Source organism: Anolis sagrei, chromosome 5 (assembly GCF_037176765.1).
Source record: "Anolis sagrei isolate rAnoSag1 chromosome 5, rAnoSag1.mat, whole genome shotgun sequence".
NCBI lineage: Eukaryota > Metazoa > Chordata > Lepidosauria > Squamata > Dactyloidae > Anolis > Anolis sagrei.
In genome coordinates, this window is record NC_090025.1 from 109450431 (window position 1) to 109467508 (window position 17078).

The window sequence follows — 17078 nt, forward strand, 5'->3', positions numbered from 1 at the left end:
TGCCCCAATTAATGTATTTTTATTGGTATCTATTTTTATTTTGAAATTTACCAGTAGCTGCTGCATTTCCCTCCCTTGGTTTATACTCGAGTCAATACGTTTTCCCACTTTTTTTGGATAAAGTTAGGGGCCTTGGCTTATATTCCAGTCCACTTATACTTGAGTATATACGATAAGTAATAATGTATAGAAACCTCTTGATGATGCGTGCTGCCATAACCAGGAGTTATGCTAGTTTAAGTCCTGTTTGGAATCGAGTACCAGATACAGCTTCACCCACCTCCAAAGCAAATGACCACTGATTCGCCATGGTGGAGTGCTGGGAGAGCTCCACTGGCCTTTCTCCAGAACCTCCTTCATATTTATGCTGACACAGCTACAATATGATCCAAAAAGTAACTTTTTTGAAATCTTGTCTAACTTTCTGCATGGTGTAGTAGTGTAAGCTCAAGAGGACCCTGCATAGTTTTCATGTATAATACATGAAGCAGTCCATTTGGAAACACTCCAGTGCCTTTGGATATATATTTGTGAGTGTAGTAGCTAAGGAATCCGTAACACACCTCTTTTGATATATGTATTTTTACAAGGACAGCTCAGTGTTCAGCGGATTTCCGGCTGTAGCCATTTATTGTGACTGACTGATTCAGAGTCAGCAAACATTACTTCATAGCTGGCAAGGCACTTGATGTAAATCAATCGGAAACTCTAATCAATTACTAGAAGTTTGCAGGAAAGACATCCGCTGGTTGATTCTAATAAGTATATGAAAAGAGAACAACATTCTGGATGAGGAAGGATTCCTCTCCCTCTCATTCGCAGGGCTGGTGTTTCCTTCAATTTTACTTGGAAATAAAGATGGTGCTGGCAGCAAACATCTCAAACTGTAATAAACCAGTTTCTCAATTAAAACTAAATTTAAAAAAATCTTTAGGTTTTTTTTAAAAAATCAGGAAGAACAGCAAGCATCAAGATAAGTGTTTGTCAGCATACAGGGCTAGGCTACCTCTAGGAGTGTGCAATGGCCATGGATTGGTGTATATGGGAGGCCACGTGATCCCCACCCTGCCATTTTCAACCTCTATATTGCTCCACCCTGATACACTGCTTTGAGGGAGCTTTAAGATCATCTAGTCACATCTCTAGATGCTTCCAAGAGTGCCGTTGGGTCCATTACCCCACACCCCTTTGGCATCTGGCTCAGGATCTATTTTTTCTGAAACCTGACATGGCTTTTTACCCAGACATTTCTCATTTTGTTAATAAAATCCTCCCTAGATTTAAAACTGATCTGCTCACCCCACCCTACTCTCTGAAAATGGCAAATTCATCAGCACACAGGCTTCTGGGTACATTTTTGACATTTTTAGGTTCAATCTTTTTTGCAGGGTCGCAATCAAGGGAATACCAAAATGTGTGTGCATGTAACAACTGCATACACACTGATGGCCACACTTGCCAAAATTCTCTCTAATCTTCCTTGGGATGCATATCTGTGGTAACAAGATCTGACAAACTGCAAGGACAAAAAAAAAATCATGTAATTAAAATGTTGAAAAAAGGCTTTCATGGCTGGAATCACTAGGTTGCTGTGAGTTTTCCAGGCTGTCCGGCCATGTTCCAGAAGCATTCTCTCCTGACTTTTCACCCACATCTATGGCAGGCATCCTAAGAGGTTGAATGGTCTATTGGAAATGAGGCAAGTAAGGTTTATATGTCTGTGGAATGTCCAGGGTGGAAGAACAATCTCTTGTCTCTTGGAGGCAAGTGGGAATGTTGCAGTTGGTCAGCTTGATTAGAACTGAATAGCCTTGCACCTTCAAAGCCTGGCTGCTTCCTGCCTAGGGGAATCCTTTACTGGGATTTTTTCCTTGCCTCCTTCATCTCCAAAAGACTTTTCCTCATGTTCCTCGCTGCCCCAAACCTTTCCCCCTCACTTTGCTTGCTTCCAAAACCCTATTTTCCCCACACCACTCAGGGGGTGCCTAGATTGCGCTTTTCCTTCATGGCAGAAGAGAGTTGAACTGGATGGCCCCTGGAGTTTCTGTTATTATTATTATTGTTATTATTTTAGTGACACAAAAACACAGTATATCACAGCAAACGAGATCTATATGCTGGATTTCGTATCACAAAATCACAAGTCAAACACTTCCCAAGTGTCTTGGACTGTGTGATGTATTTTCGAATGATGCGTGCAGATCCAAGTAAGGTGGCCTTTTGTAGACAGATTGTGGTTTTGTCAATGTTTATTATTTCCAAATGCCGTCTGAGATCTTTTGGCACGGCACTCAGTATACAATGACCATTGGGACCACCAATGCCAGAGCCTTTGCAGTTCGATTTTGAGGTCCTGATAACGGCTGAGTTGTTCCTGTTGTTTTTCCTCAATGCGGCTGTCACCTGGTATGGCAACATCAATAATCCAAACTTTTTTTTTCTTTTCCACAATTGTGATGTTTGGTGTATTGTGTCCCAAAACTTGGTCAGTTTGGATTAGAAAGCCCCACAGTATTGTTGTGTGTTCATTTTCCACTACCTTTGCAGGTTTATGATCCCACCAGATCTTTACTCCTGACAGGTGGTACTTGTGACATAGGTTCCAATGAATCATTTGGGCCACAGAGTTGTGCCTCTGTTTGGAACCCCCCATGGGTGCTACTTGGTTGTGGTGGGGGGGCTTAACTGATCCACGGATGCTGAGAGCTGTGCTGGTGGTAGTGTAACTACCAGCAGGTCCAACCAAGGGAGAGAGGTCTCAGCTGAGGAGTGGAACTAAGAGCACCTAACTCATAAGCGCGATGGAGAAGCAAACCAAAACGAAGTCTATACTGGCTTGGTCGACACCCAGGATAAAAAGTACCGTGGTGGATGCTGCTGATTCTGGACATTCATTGACAAGTGGGCTACAGAATCAAAATGCAAATGAACAATCACAGAAGCGGCAGAAATATACAATGCCAGAAAACCGCACAGTTGTTGTTGTTGTTGTTGTTACTACTACTACTACTACTACTACTACTACTATGATTATTACAAAGGCTGGATGGCCATCTGTTTGGGGTGCTTTGATTGTGCTTTTCCTGCATGGTAGAAGGGGGTTGGACTGAATGACCCCTGGAGTCTGAAATACTGTTAAATTTATGTTGGTCAAAAAGTTTGGCCATGCCTGAGATAGATAGATATTAGATAGATAGATAGATAGATAGATAGATAGACCAAACCCAATAGGTACCCAGCAATGGTTCCTCTTCATCCTGGAAAGAAGTGACTAGTGGGATACCACAGGGTTCTGTCTGGGGCCCAATGCTGTTCAGCATCTTTGCTTGGATGAAGGTTTAGAGAACATGGTTATCAAGTTTGCAGATGACACAAAATTGGGAGGGATAGCTAATACCTCAGAAGACAGGATCAAATTCAAAATGACATTAACAGATTACAGAAATGGGCAAAAACTAACAAAATGAATTTCAATAAGGAGAAATGTAGGCTTCTACACTTGGGCAAACACAAACAAGCAAATGAAATACACAGATACAGAATGGGTAACGCCTGGCTCAACAACAGTCCCTGTGAAAAAGATCTTGGAGTCTTCATAGGCAACAAGTTGAACGTGAGCTAACAATGTGATGCAGCAGCTAAAAAGCCAATGGAAATTTGGGCTGGATCAAAAGGAATATAGTGTCTCTAGATCAAGGAAAGTAATAGTGCCCTTCTATTCTGCTTTGGTCAGCCTCACCTGGAATCATACTGTGTCCAATTCTGGGCACCACAATTAAAGAGAGATATTGCCCAGAGGGTGACAAAAATGATAAAAGTTATGAAAATCGTGCCATATGAGGAGTGGCTTAAAGAGATGGGTATGTTCAGTATGCAGAGGGGAGACATGATAGACTTAATCTCAGGGGAAACCTTTACCTTTACCTTTTATTTAATGCAATGGAAAACTAGTACATTTTTGGAAGATGTATGCTTACTGCATTTGGTTTTTAAAGGAAAGGCATGAATTCTAAAAATAATCAGAAATATGTTCCTTAGCCATAGCCAATCACCCCCTCCCCATTTTTTCTGCTGCTAAATACAATTAGTTTTCATCTGCCAAATTGTATATTCCATAGTGAATGTGAATCATAGCGGTAGCAGGGAAATCTCTATTCACAGTGGCCTTGATGTTGTCCTTTGTTTAGGCTGTGCCATTATTTCCATTCAGAGTGCCGGATGTGTGCCTGGCTTTCTGTCAGAGAGGTTTCTTGTGCAGCAAAGCTGTATAATTCTTTTGGATGCTGAGCTCCATCTTTTGTTAAGTGCAGAATTCATCTAAAGCATAACATTTTGAATGTGTTTTCACAACAGTTGCTTTCAAAAAAGTGTACGTTTGACATACTATATAGCTTTTTTCTTTCTTTCGTGGCATTTAAGGAAACAAAGGATAGCTCGCTAGAGTGCTTCCACTTTTTATATATCCAAGGTAGTTCTCATAAGTAAACCAGTTCAGTAGTCAGATGACTTTTTGTAAACTTTGGGTCAAGCCAACATTTTAAAATATTGCTGGTGGAAAAACAGAAAATTGAAATCTGGAACCAGACTGACACCTAGCGGGGAGCTTTGGGAAGGTTTTCTTCTCTCTCTAAATGATGAAAGCCTTTCCAAATAAGCCGACTTCAGATAACACTGGACTTGAGCACAATATTCCTATGGTGCTTCCATTTCAAATTGCATTTGTATGAACTGGTGAAAATGAACTATATTTTCTGACAGATAATATATTGACAAGGCAAAACACACATACAGACACACATGTTGACATATAATACAAGGACTGCAAGAACTTTCTTGAAGGAAGATCTTTTGCATCAAGTGATTTTTGATGTGCAGCAATGTGTTAATCCCCTTGGGCATCACTTGAAGAACAAAAATGCACGAGTACATCGCGTTCACAGGAATAATTTAGGTAAACAATTTAAAATCACAAAAGATTTTGAATTCCAATGTAATACAAAAGCAGCTGAAGTGACTAGAGAAGGACAGGCCAAATATCCTGTCAAAATGAACTAAACGTAAGAGGCAATTCATACAAAATACAGTATAATCCAAAAGGGTGAAAACAAAATAACAAAAATGATGCTGTCCTTGCATTTGCCTTTACAACGCTGATAGATAATACATGGCACTGTGTTAGTTGTCATTGCTTTTTATGAGAATTTTATGGAGCCCCTGGTGGCGCAATGGGTTCAACCCTTGTGTCAGCAGGACTGCTGACTGAAAGATTGGCAGTTCGAATCCGGGGAGTGGAGTGAGCTCCTGTCAGCTCCAGCTTCTCATGGGGCAAATGTCCTTGCAGATGTCCTGAGTATGCCTGCCCCATATGGTATAAATCTGCCCACGTGAATTACTTTTTTTTTGTCCTGACAGGAGCAACTTGAGAAACCCAGTGATTCCAGCCATGAAATCCTTCGACAATACAATGTGGCATGTTGTTTTATCATTGCTATTGTGTGGTGATCACGTTTGGGCAAGGTTTGTTTATGGAGTGAGATTTCAACCAGAGAAGTCAGCCACAGCAGAGCACCTGATGAACCAGCCTGGACACAGCATATTATTTGAGAACACAGAAATGCTGGACCACACCAACAACCACCATGTCAGACTACACAGAGAAGCCATTGAAATCCACAAGCATGTGGACAATTTCAACAGAAAGGAAGAGACCATGAAAATGAACAAAATCTGGCTACCAGTATTAAAAAACTCTAAAATTACAACAGCAAAACAACAGAGAGGAAACAACCAGGCACATCTTAACACCTCTCAACAAAAGATTTTCCCAGGCTCAGCCAGGCCTTCAAATGCTAATGAAGGTGGTCAGTTGGAACATTCACACCTAGCTCCAGCAGAGAAGAGCTCCTTGCCCCACCCCAGCCATTCCACTGATATATAAACCCATTGTCCTAATTCCAACAGACCTCACTACTTCTGAGGATGCTTGCCATAGATGCAGGCGAAACATCAGGAGAAATGCCTCTAGAACATGGCCCTATAGCCCGAAAAAACCCACAAGAACCTAGAGATTTCCATTGCTTTTCTCTGAGGCTGAGAGAGTGTGCCTTGTCCAGGGCTACTAAGAAATGGGTTCAGACTGGTTTTCAATGGCTGTTACCTAGAGGAGAAAGGGAAGGGGGAAACTCGAGACTCTCCTCCCTAATGAGAAGCCTCTCCTCCTTTCCACATCTTCTCTTCTTCCCGCCTCTCCGTAGTTCAAACATCCCCCTCGCTCGCTTTCAAACGTTCTCTCAAATCTCGCGAGACTCTGCAAAGAAGAGCGGAATCTTTGGGCGGAAGCGTAACGCATTTGAAGAAAGCGGCGCGAAGGAGGAGGCGGTGTCTGTGTGGCGCTCAGGTGAGACGCGGCCTGTTTGGGAGTCTTGTGAGCCGCCTGTGGTCTGTTGCTTTGCTTTCTATCTTATATGCTTACTTTCTCCTCCCCTCCTCCCCTCCAAGTTAACTCTTAACCGTTGCTCTTTCTCACTTTGTCCTTTGGGCAAACCCATGAGGAGAATTGAGACGAGGGATATTACCTTGCCATTAATTCACCCACCTCGCAGGCACTTTAAACAAATTAGGCAAATCCTGCCATCGAACCACTTAAACGGGGGAAAAACTGCCATTCTTTCCAATTTTATTCATGATCCTTGAGACTGAGGAGACACTTGAAAATAATACAATAATTAAAATGAAGAACAGTTTGAACAAATATAAAGTTACTAGTATTTCAATGGGAAGTGGAGAGGGAGTGAAATATAAATAAAGGTTACTATTATTAATACATACACATATTATTAATATGTTTAATATTATTATATTAATATTATTAATACATATTATTTTAGTGACACAAAAGCACAGTATGTCACAGCAAACGAGATCTAAATATGTATCAAAAAACCACAAGTCGAACACTTCCCAAGCATCTAGGACGGTGTGATGTATTTTGGAATGGTGCGCGCAGATCCAAGTAAGGTGGCCTTTTGCAGTTGACAGATCGTGATTTTGTCGATGTTTATTGTTTCCAAATGCCGGCTGAGATCTTTTGGCACGGCAACCAGTGTACCAATGACCACTGGGGCCACCTGTATTGGTTTATGCCAGAGGCTCTGCAGTTCGATTTTGAGGTCTTGATAGCGGCTATTATTATTTTCATGTCAGGAGCGACTTGGAAAACTGCAAGTCGCTTCTGGTGTGAGAGAATTGGCCGTCTGCAAGGACATTGCCCAGGGGACGCCCGAATGTTTTGATGTTTTACCATCCTTGTGGGAGGCTTTTCTCATGTCCCCGCATGGGGAGCTGGAGCAGTCAGAGGGAACTCATCCACACTCTCCCCGGATTTGAACCTGCAACCTGTCGGTCTTTAGTCCTGCTGCACAAGGGTTTAACCCACTGTGCCACCGGGGGCTCCTTAATACATATTATTAATACACACACACACTAATAATAATAATAATAATAATTGTTTATTTTTAACCTGTCCGCTCTCCTCAAAGGAACTCATATAAATGTATTATACAAACACACACACACACACACACACACATATAAGTATTATATGTGTGTGTATATTTGTCATTTTATGCTCAGACATTGTGTTACACACTAATCAGCTCAGTTTGTTTATGTTATGGGATCAAGCATGAGAAATATACATACCTATTATGTGTAATACAAATACACACAAATACACACTAACACAAATGCATTATACAAATATATTATACATATGTGTATTTGAATAGTTTTGCTATGTTCAAACATTGAATTACACAGGGATCAGCTCAGTTTTTTTGCGATAAGGGATCAAGCATTAGAAATATAATACATTATACACACACACACACACACAGGTTTGCTGTGAGTTATATACACACACAAATATAAATTATTAATAATAATATCTTTATTTATATCTTGCTTTTTTCCCTAACGGGACCCAAAGCAACTCACAACATAATATATACAAATATAGAATACATATATGTATTGTATAGTTTTGCTATGCTAGAATTGTGTTATACAGTGATCAGCTCAGTTTTGTCGCGGTATGGGATCAAGCATTAGAAATATACATACTATATGTAATATACACACACAAGTGTTTGTTGTTCATCTGACTTTTGCTCTTTCCTCACTGTTGTGAGGAACAAACCAAAAGTGATACTTTCTATTTTGAGGAATCTCAGCATGTTGTTTCAGTGAAGTTCAATAAACTATTACTGAAAAACCCACATTTAAAGCACGGTGGTATCCAACTGTTCAGATTTGGAAGGGACTGTCTTGCTTACTCCTCTGCCCTCATATATCTTTAGTTGTTTTTAAAGCATTCAAGTTATTTTTCCTACTACCCCTTTTCCTTTCCTTCCTCAGCTTGCTTTAATTGGTGTAAACTCAGTTATAAATGCCAAAGAAGTTTGCTTTCTATCAACTCAGCAGAGAAGGAATCTTTTCCCTCACAGGAGGCTCAGGCAAAAGGACATTGCTTCTTGGATGCACCAACACTATAGAATTTAATGCAGTTTGACACCACCTTAACTGCTATGGCGCAATACTATGGAATAATGGGAATTATTGTTTTACAAGGTCTTTAGTTTAATCTCCCAGAGTGCTGGGGCCTCTGCAAACTACAGCTCCCAGGATCAATAACGTGTTGGATTTTCTTACTGAGTCTACAGACTATCTATAGACCCAGTAAGAAAATCCAACAAATGTTACATTCAGCAAAGGACAGGAGGGATCCTCTTGCTTCTGCAGGAGTCTACCGTATACCATGCAGCTGTGGACAAGCCTACATAGGGACCACTAAAAGCAGCATCGCCCAAACACGAATCGAGGAACACGAAAGGCCCTGCAGACTAATTCAACCTGAGAAGTCAGGCATAGCAGAGCACTTGATGAACCAACCTGGGCACAGCATATTATTTGAGAACACAGAAATGCTGGACCACTCTGACAACCACCATGTCAGGCTACACAGAGAAGCCAATGAAATCCACAAGCATGTGAAGGGACTTGTCTCACCAAAAAAATTACCTGTCTGTTTTTATAATAACAATAACAACAACAATTTATTTATTTGAAGTATTTATATATTGCTTTTCTTACCCCGGGGGGCGGACGGGGTGGGGGGGTGGGGCGGACACAAAGTGGCTTACAAAAAATAATGGCAAAATTCAGTGCCTTACATACATAAACCAAATCATAAACAGCATATGACTAAGCATAAAATACATTAGGACAAATTCACCATAAAATAGGACATTTAAAAATGAAGTATAACAATTGAAAACACCTAATAAAAACATTAAAATCACATAATCCAAACTTATAGACCGGGCCATTCCAGATGTTGATTACACATATTCCATATTTACTTCTTGCAACATTCACACTTGCCTCCAACAGACAAGAGTTCTTTCTGGACATTCCACATATATAAAGCCCACCTGCCTAGTTTCCAACAAACCTCACAACCTCTAGGGATGTCTGCCAAAGATGTGGGTGAAACGTCAGGATAGAATGCTTCTGGAACATGGCCATATAGCCCAGGAAACTCACAACAACCCAGTGTTATACTATCTAAGACAAACTAATGGAATAAAACATTAACTGCAAACTCCCTTAATACACTTTAATTAGCAAATACTAAAAGAAAAAAAGGCACAGAAATAAAATAAATACAAGGGAAAGGAGAAACTGCTTGGTTTCCCACGCTGCAGATAATGATAGTATTGTCCACTTAGCCTATTTCCTTTAATACAAGCTTCATTGTCTTACTATGCATCTTTCAAACTAAATAACATAATTTCTGGTTATGATTCACCATTACAGAAGCTCATTTTCTGTTAAGTTTTCCACCAAAATTTAAATGCTGTAACTACCTCAGTCTGACTCGAGAAAATATGCTTGTTTTTATAAACAGTTTATAGCATACTTTCATACTTATGTGCAATGTTAGCATTATGATTCAGTGTTACCTGCTATTGCATTATTTGTCCTATCAGTATTAGTTCTTTAACCTTGTTCTGTGTTTTTAAAGATATGTATTTAAATAGATGTTTTATCTGCATTTTAATAATGCTGTATTCTGCCTCGAGCTGTGAGGACAGGTGTGTAGAATCCTGGTTTTTTGAAAAAAGATCAGATGTATGTTCGAAATAATAGAGAACAGCTTGCCTGAGCTCTAGAGAAATGCTTCTAGATAACTCAATATCAGGTTAGGAGGAGAGATAGTCTGATCTGCTATAAAGTTATTGTCTGTTGTTTGCACACTGCATCAATTTGTAAAGTATAAATGAATTTTTAAAAATAATGTCTTAAAAATGAGAAGCTTTGCTCCAAAAGACAGCTTATAAATAAATGAAAGAGCCAAGAGAGTTTTTAACATCCACCTCTTCCACCTGAGGCTGCTTTGAATACTGCAGGGGATTGTTTTAGTTTCATCATTTTTGCAAACAGTCTTGTTTGTAAATCACTATGGAGATGCAGAAAGCAAGGTATAACAAATAGATTAGAACAAGCTTTCATTAATAGTCTTATTTGAGTGCTGGCAATATAGTGGGAAAGATGCAAGATCTGTTTGAAGCACAACTAGAAAAAAAGTACTCTGTAATAAAACATGACGGTAAAAGGATGATGCTACCATGTAGTAGGGTTCAACAGATGTATTATAGTCTTTGGAACTCCCTCCAAAGAACTAAAATCTGCCCCCTCTCTCCTTGCCTTTAAAAATGAAGTATAACAATAGACCAGCCTACACCAGAGCTCCCTGTCGGCAGTGGCCACCCCAGCTCCTTCAAGGTCAAGCTAGTCTCTTCAAGGATACCATCCATCCATCTTACCCTTGGTCTGCCCCTCTTCCATTTTCCCCAACATCATTGTCTTCTCCTAGCTATTATGTCTTCACATTATGTGGCCAAAGTACTTCATCTTTGCCTCTAATATCCTTTCCTCCAGTGAGCAGTCAGGCTTTATTTCCTGGCGTATGGACTGGTTTGATCTTCTTGTGGTCCAAGGCACTCAGAATTTTCCTCCAGCACCACATTTCAAAAGTGTCTATCTTCCTTCGTTCAACCTTCCTTATGGTCCAGCTCTCACATCCATAGGTTGCTATGGGGAATACCATTGCCTTAAATATGCGTACCTTAGTTGCCAGTTTGATGTCTCTACTCTTAACTATTTTATCAAGATTGGTCATTGCTCTCCTCCCAAGAAGTAAACATCTTCTGATTTCCTGGCTGCAATCTGCGTCTGCAGTCATCTTTGTGCCTAGAAATACAGTCTATCACTGACTCCACGTTTTCTCCCTCTATTCTCCAGTTATCAATCAGATTTATATTATTACTTGCTGTCCCCTGCCATGTGTTGCTGTGGCCCAGTCTGTGTATGTGTGTGTTTATGTATATATATATGTGGTTTTGCACATGCGTTGTAATGTAATTTTTGTTTTTTGGCTTTTTAAGTCTCTTCTGCTGTGTTTTCCGTATTTTTATGAGTGATGGTCACTCGTTGGCCTGATAGGTGTATTGTGTCCAAATTTGGCGTCAGTTTGTCCAGTGGTTTTTGAGTTAAGTTAAGCCCACAAACGAATATTACATTTTTATTTATCTAGATTATCTTTTAAATAATCTTTCTGCAGCTATGAAAGGGGGAAAGACACTTCTTATAAAGGAGGCCTTTCAAAAAACTCAAAAACCTCACCAAAACCATGCAAAGTTGGTGACATCTTTAAAACAGACCTATGATCAGGTAAATATTACACATTTAATTTGACTGATATCCTTTTTGCTCTAGAGCAAAACGTCTTAAATTTTCCACTCGTAACTCTTCTAGTTGCAGGAAAAAAGCGGTTTTCACGAGGAGTTTGTTCATTACCTTAAGTATGCCTTAGTAGTCTACAAACGGGAACCTGCAGTGGAACAAGTGATAAATTTTGTGGCCAAGTTCGTTGCTTCCTTGTATGAGCCAGTACAAGATGATGCTGAAGAGGAAGAAATGGAAAATTCACTTCTGAACTATTTGTTCAACTTTCTGCTTGAGGTACTATAAGAAAATCTGATGATGGATAGATATATTTTAGTAATACAGGCTTAGCAACCCTACTGCAGAACTTGGAATTCTCCAAAATGTACAACTTTTTGCAGTCAATTGCCTGTTTCTGCCTTTGAGCCTATGACTAGCACAATTGCTCATTCTTTCACAAGGCAGAACCTGGCCTTCCCAGATATTGTTTCCTTTCAAATACAATATCAGATATGTAATATCCTCAGTCTCCTGCCTAGCATCTCATACACAATACAAGTAGCAGACAAATGAGACTTGAGGCTGGTTATCAATATGAGGGTCTATGAAATGGCAAGAGGCATTTGTGCCAAGCACTATGCTAAGATTTCCACTATTTCACATTATTCCAAAATTTGAAAAAAAAATCCAAAACACCACTTGTCCTAAACATTTAGTATAAGGGACAGTCAACCTCTACTATTATTTTCTGTGTAGTACTAAACCATGTGTTGGTGTGATTTTCTTTAAAATAATTTAACTTCAATATTATGATATATTATGAATGTCACCCTGTGTTCAAAGGCTGAGTTCAGTTTCTCAGGCTCAGCGAAGGGAAGAAAAAAGTTGAACCCTTACCCTTGTGCTAAAGATGGCCCTCCCAATGGCCACTGATTAAACTAGAATTTCGGAAGTGTGACTGTCCCAAAGACCTCTCATGCAGCCACAGTTTCTGATTTGTTCAGTATACTTCTTGGGTATATGACTGAGTTGTGGGTGTCTCAATGCAACTTCTGTTTTATGCCATTGGCAGCTACAGATTATTACTATTATTATTATTATTATTATTCCTCTGCTTTCTCTCCACAAGGAGAAAAATGTGACATCTACTTCCAAATTGAGTTCAGTCCACAATCAAAATAGGCGAACTTACAGTTAGCCCTGTATCTGTCAGAATGGTAGCATAACTTCAAAAGGATGTGGAACATATATTTTGTCAAAGCGATCTTATATAGTTACTTTCCTGAATTTTGAATGCATAATGTGTACGTAAGATTAATACAAGGATGCTTAAAAGTAAACTCCTTCTTTTTAAAGTCCCATAATGCCAACAACAATGCAGTTAGATTCCGAGTATGCCAACTTATTAATAAAATTTTGGAAAGTCTGCCAGAGAATGCTCAGATTGAAGATGAGCTATTTGATAAAATTAACAATGCCATGCTGCTCCGAGTGAAAGACAAAGTTCCAAATGTGAGAATACAAGCTGTGCTGGCTTTATCTAGACTTCAGGATCCAAAGGACAACGATTGCCCAGTGGTTAATGGTAAGCTGATGGACCTACTGCTGATTTATATATTTTAATACAGTTGGGTGTTTTTCTTTGTAATGTTTACACATTTTATGTGGTATATACTGCATTGTGAAAAAATTACAGAAATCACATTACTTTTGAACTTTGCCTGGCAGACTGAAAGGTGTTATAAAGTGGAAAATAGATAATTTATGGATGTCAGAGGTCTCACATTATGTTTTAGACCTTTTTTTGCTTTCAGATCATAAAGCATAGAACATAGTGATAAAAAGAGGTTAAAATATTCTTGAAGTCTTATTCATCATTTTCTGGCTTACTGGGAATAAATATTGGTTAATAGCTGGGAATGAACAAGAAACCCACACAGGTAGAATCCCCCTTATCTGGAAATCTGAGATACTCCAAAAACCTAAACTTCCTTGTGAAAGGGGGGGGGGGGGGTAATCATCCATCCACAGCCTCCTGGCTTTTTCCTGAAGTAATTCTGAAAGAGGAAAGAGAAGAGGGAGATGTTAGGAAGACGCCACTGTAGAGATTAGGATCAGAAACAACTCAAGTCACACAGCAATAATAGTCTTGCAGTACTAATTAATAACAGTTAATATCCACTAGCATTTAGGAAATTGAATCAAATTTCAATAGCAAATATTGATTCAAATTGGCATTGCTATGTTGGTGATCTAAATTGCTGACCTAAATCGGTAGCCATGCTGCATATCTCTAGTTAGCAGTGTCTCCCAACCTGTGAGCCTTAAACATTTAAAAAGAGATTTTGCATTTAAAAGAGATACCTCAAAGTATTTCGATCCCTCTCAATTCCTCTCTTTATATTTATGTACATATTTTTCTAGATATTAATAAACTTTAATGTTCTCCTTTCAGTTTATAGCAATATGATTGAAAGTGATTCTAATGCAGAAGTCAGGCGTGCTGTATTGTCATGCATTGGTCCCTCTGCTAAAACACTTCACAAAATTGTAAGTCGGACTATGGATGTGAAAGAGACAGTCAGGAAGTTAGCATATCAAGTAAGCTGGATTTTGCTACTCTTGCTTGTTGGTTTACTTTAGATTTGCAAAACAGATTTGCATTCTATTGTTTTTTTGTATTTTGTAATGTGTTTTGGTGTGTGTATTTTATAGTGGGATGTTTTGGCATATTTTGTTGTATGTATTTTGATGTGGTTTGATTGTGTTGTAGCCTGCGGGTAACATTTGAGGTGGGTCAAATAAAATGTAGTATTGTTACCATTATTAATATTACTACTACTACACTGGCCAACACACTGCCTCAAATTTTAGCCCTGTTTCTGGGTATATTTGACCTTCTGTTTCCAAAAATGACATCAGTTTTCCCCTGTCAGCTCTAGTTTTTGAGATACCAGTTTCCATTTACTCACCCATAGAAAATAATGATAACCATGTCTAATAAACGAGCAGATGCGGTTTATCTAATGCAAATTTGTGAATCAGCACCTCAAATAATACCAGAAACAGAACTGGGAATTTCATTGCAGAAATGAAATATCTTCTTAAAAGTTTCTGACAAAATAATGTGACAAAATGTCAATAGCAAAATCACCCTGTGCCCCATTATTTGAAGTGTCAAGATACAGTGTAGTCAGCACTGATATTTGTTTTTACTGTTTTTCAAAATGTTTTAGATTTATTGCTGGAGAGGATATGGAAAAGGGAAACAAAGGAGCTTTAAATTTTCTCCTGTGTTTGGAGTTTCTTTACAGTAGGAAGAATGTGACTGGGAGACTCTGATAGAGTTGTATAATATTATATTTGATGTTATGCAATTTTGAAACATGGCAAAAGTTGACAAGAGTTGAAAGTAAATTAAGTAAATTACATTCATTAAATTAATGTAAATCATTGTTAGAATCACTTTCATTATGAAAGGCAACATGTCTCTAAACAACAATGCTTTATTCCTTGTTGATAAAGATCTAAAGTGTATCTTCTCTTTTTTCAAAGGTTCTGGCAGAAAAGGTCCATATAAGAGCCTTAACAATAGGCCAAAGGGTGAAACTTTTGCAGCAAGGGCTTAATGATAGATCAGGTAAAATATTTTTATTTTTCATTTCTGTTCCATGTGCTCTTTGTTTTTGTTTTTGCAGTGTAAGTGCAATGTGTGACAGTAATGAACAAACTGGAATCCTGTGCATAATTGTGTGGGATAAGTCCCATTGAAACCAGGTAGTTCTATATTGGACCTTTGGGATGTACTATATGCAGTGACATAGTAAAATGGTGTCCCTTACGTAAAATGGCAGAAGCAAGGTTTGCTTTTCCGATTAAAAAAATATTTTTGAATTATAGTTGGTTGAATCCATGGATGAAGAATCATATGTATTCGCCCCTACTTCCGGACTTTGTGAAAAAAAAGTAAAGACCTGGCTCTTTGAGCAAGCTTTTGAGAATGCATCAGAATAGATAACACGGAACTATGAATGATGAACATGGAATGGCCAGACGATGTTACTGGATAACATTTTTAACAGGATGACACCAATGATTATATACTTTAACGGTTTTTATGTATGTTTTATATTGTAATGTTGATTGTTTTTAATGACACTTTTATGAATGCCTGACATCGAATTGTGCCAATCTGTAACCCGCATTGAGTCACCGTATGGCTGAGAAAGGGGGCTATAAATATCGTAAAATAAATAAATAAATACTTATGAATATGCATATTTAAACTAAGATGTTAGTATCCCTGCTCCTAATGCAATATCTTTTATCTTACTAAGAGAATCGCTTCCTTTTGCTAAAATCCAACTTTTTTGCCATAACCCTGCTTCCTACATTTAGATGCAAAACACTTTGAAAAGGTAAGAGGAGGAGTTAAGTAGTAAATCTTGTGCAGATAGATGTATGGTGAACTGTTTAGTGAGAATTACTGATGGCAACTAAAATGTTGGAATAAGTGTCTTACAGTGAAGTTAGGGAAGAATAGCTACAAATTGCTATAATGGTTCTAGAAGAAAATCTACAATTACTATTAATTCAGAAAAAGCTTTGTTTATAATATGAATGCAATTTAATATGACATATTTAGCTTTGGACTAGATATGGTAAAAGTGAATATGTACACAAATGCACTGATTCCACAATGATAGTTTGAAAAATTGTATTTGAGTTGACATTTCTTTGCCTAATAGACCCAGTGAAAGATGTGGTAAAGAAGCAACTTCTTCAAGCATGGCTACGTCTAGCGGAAGGGAACGTGTTAGAATTACTTCACTGGTTGGATGTGGAAAGTTGCCCTGAAGTGGGCATTTCAGCACTTAATGCAATGTTTTCATTGTCTCCACTCAATGATGTGATTAAAAACTTTACAGAACTTGATGACAGGTAAGTTTGCGTTATGACTTTAAAATATATTTCTATTTGACACTTTGATTTCAGAGTTTTTATTTCATCTGAGTAAAAAGGAACTATGATTGACAGTTGGGAAGGAAACTCAAGATTTATGCTGTTAGAACTCAATATCAGTTTTGATTTGGATTAGTGCTATGTCAGGTAACTTTGTTCCAAAAAGTAGTATACCTGCACTAGCATTTAAATGTCACATTTCTTTCCATTAAAAAAAGCCCAATTCTGTAATTTATGAAACATCACTAATATGCAGCCAAATATTTGAAAGCTAAAGCAAACTGGAGCTCATACTTTTGATACCATGGTTGCCACCAGAAAAAGCAAGA

At 38.5% G+C, this 17078-nt stretch overlaps 1 protein-coding gene across 2 annotated transcripts in view; it reads left to right on the forward strand.

Annotated features, from left to right (window-relative positions):
- Window positions 1–6313: 6313 nt before the first annotated feature.
- The window catches only part of NCAPG (non-SMC condensin I complex subunit G), a 30419-nt gene continuing 19654 nt past the window's right edge, over window positions 6314–17078 (forward strand). For both annotated transcript variants that reach the window (XM_060777913.2, XM_060777915.2), the window contains exons 1-7: window positions 6314–6397; window positions 11684–11793; window positions 11878–12084; window positions 13144–13372; window positions 14243–14388; window positions 15343–15427; window positions 16536–16728. In XM_060777913.2, the coding sequence (XP_060633896.2) occupies window positions 11686–11793; window positions 11878–12084; window positions 13144–13372; window positions 14243–14388; window positions 15343–15427; window positions 16536–16728 (968 nt within the window). In that variant the 5' untranslated portion in view covers window positions 6314–6397; window positions 11684–11685. The remainder of the gene's footprint in view (window positions 6398–11683; window positions 11794–11877; window positions 12085–13143; window positions 13373–14242; window positions 14389–15342; window positions 15428–16535; window positions 16729–17078) is intronic.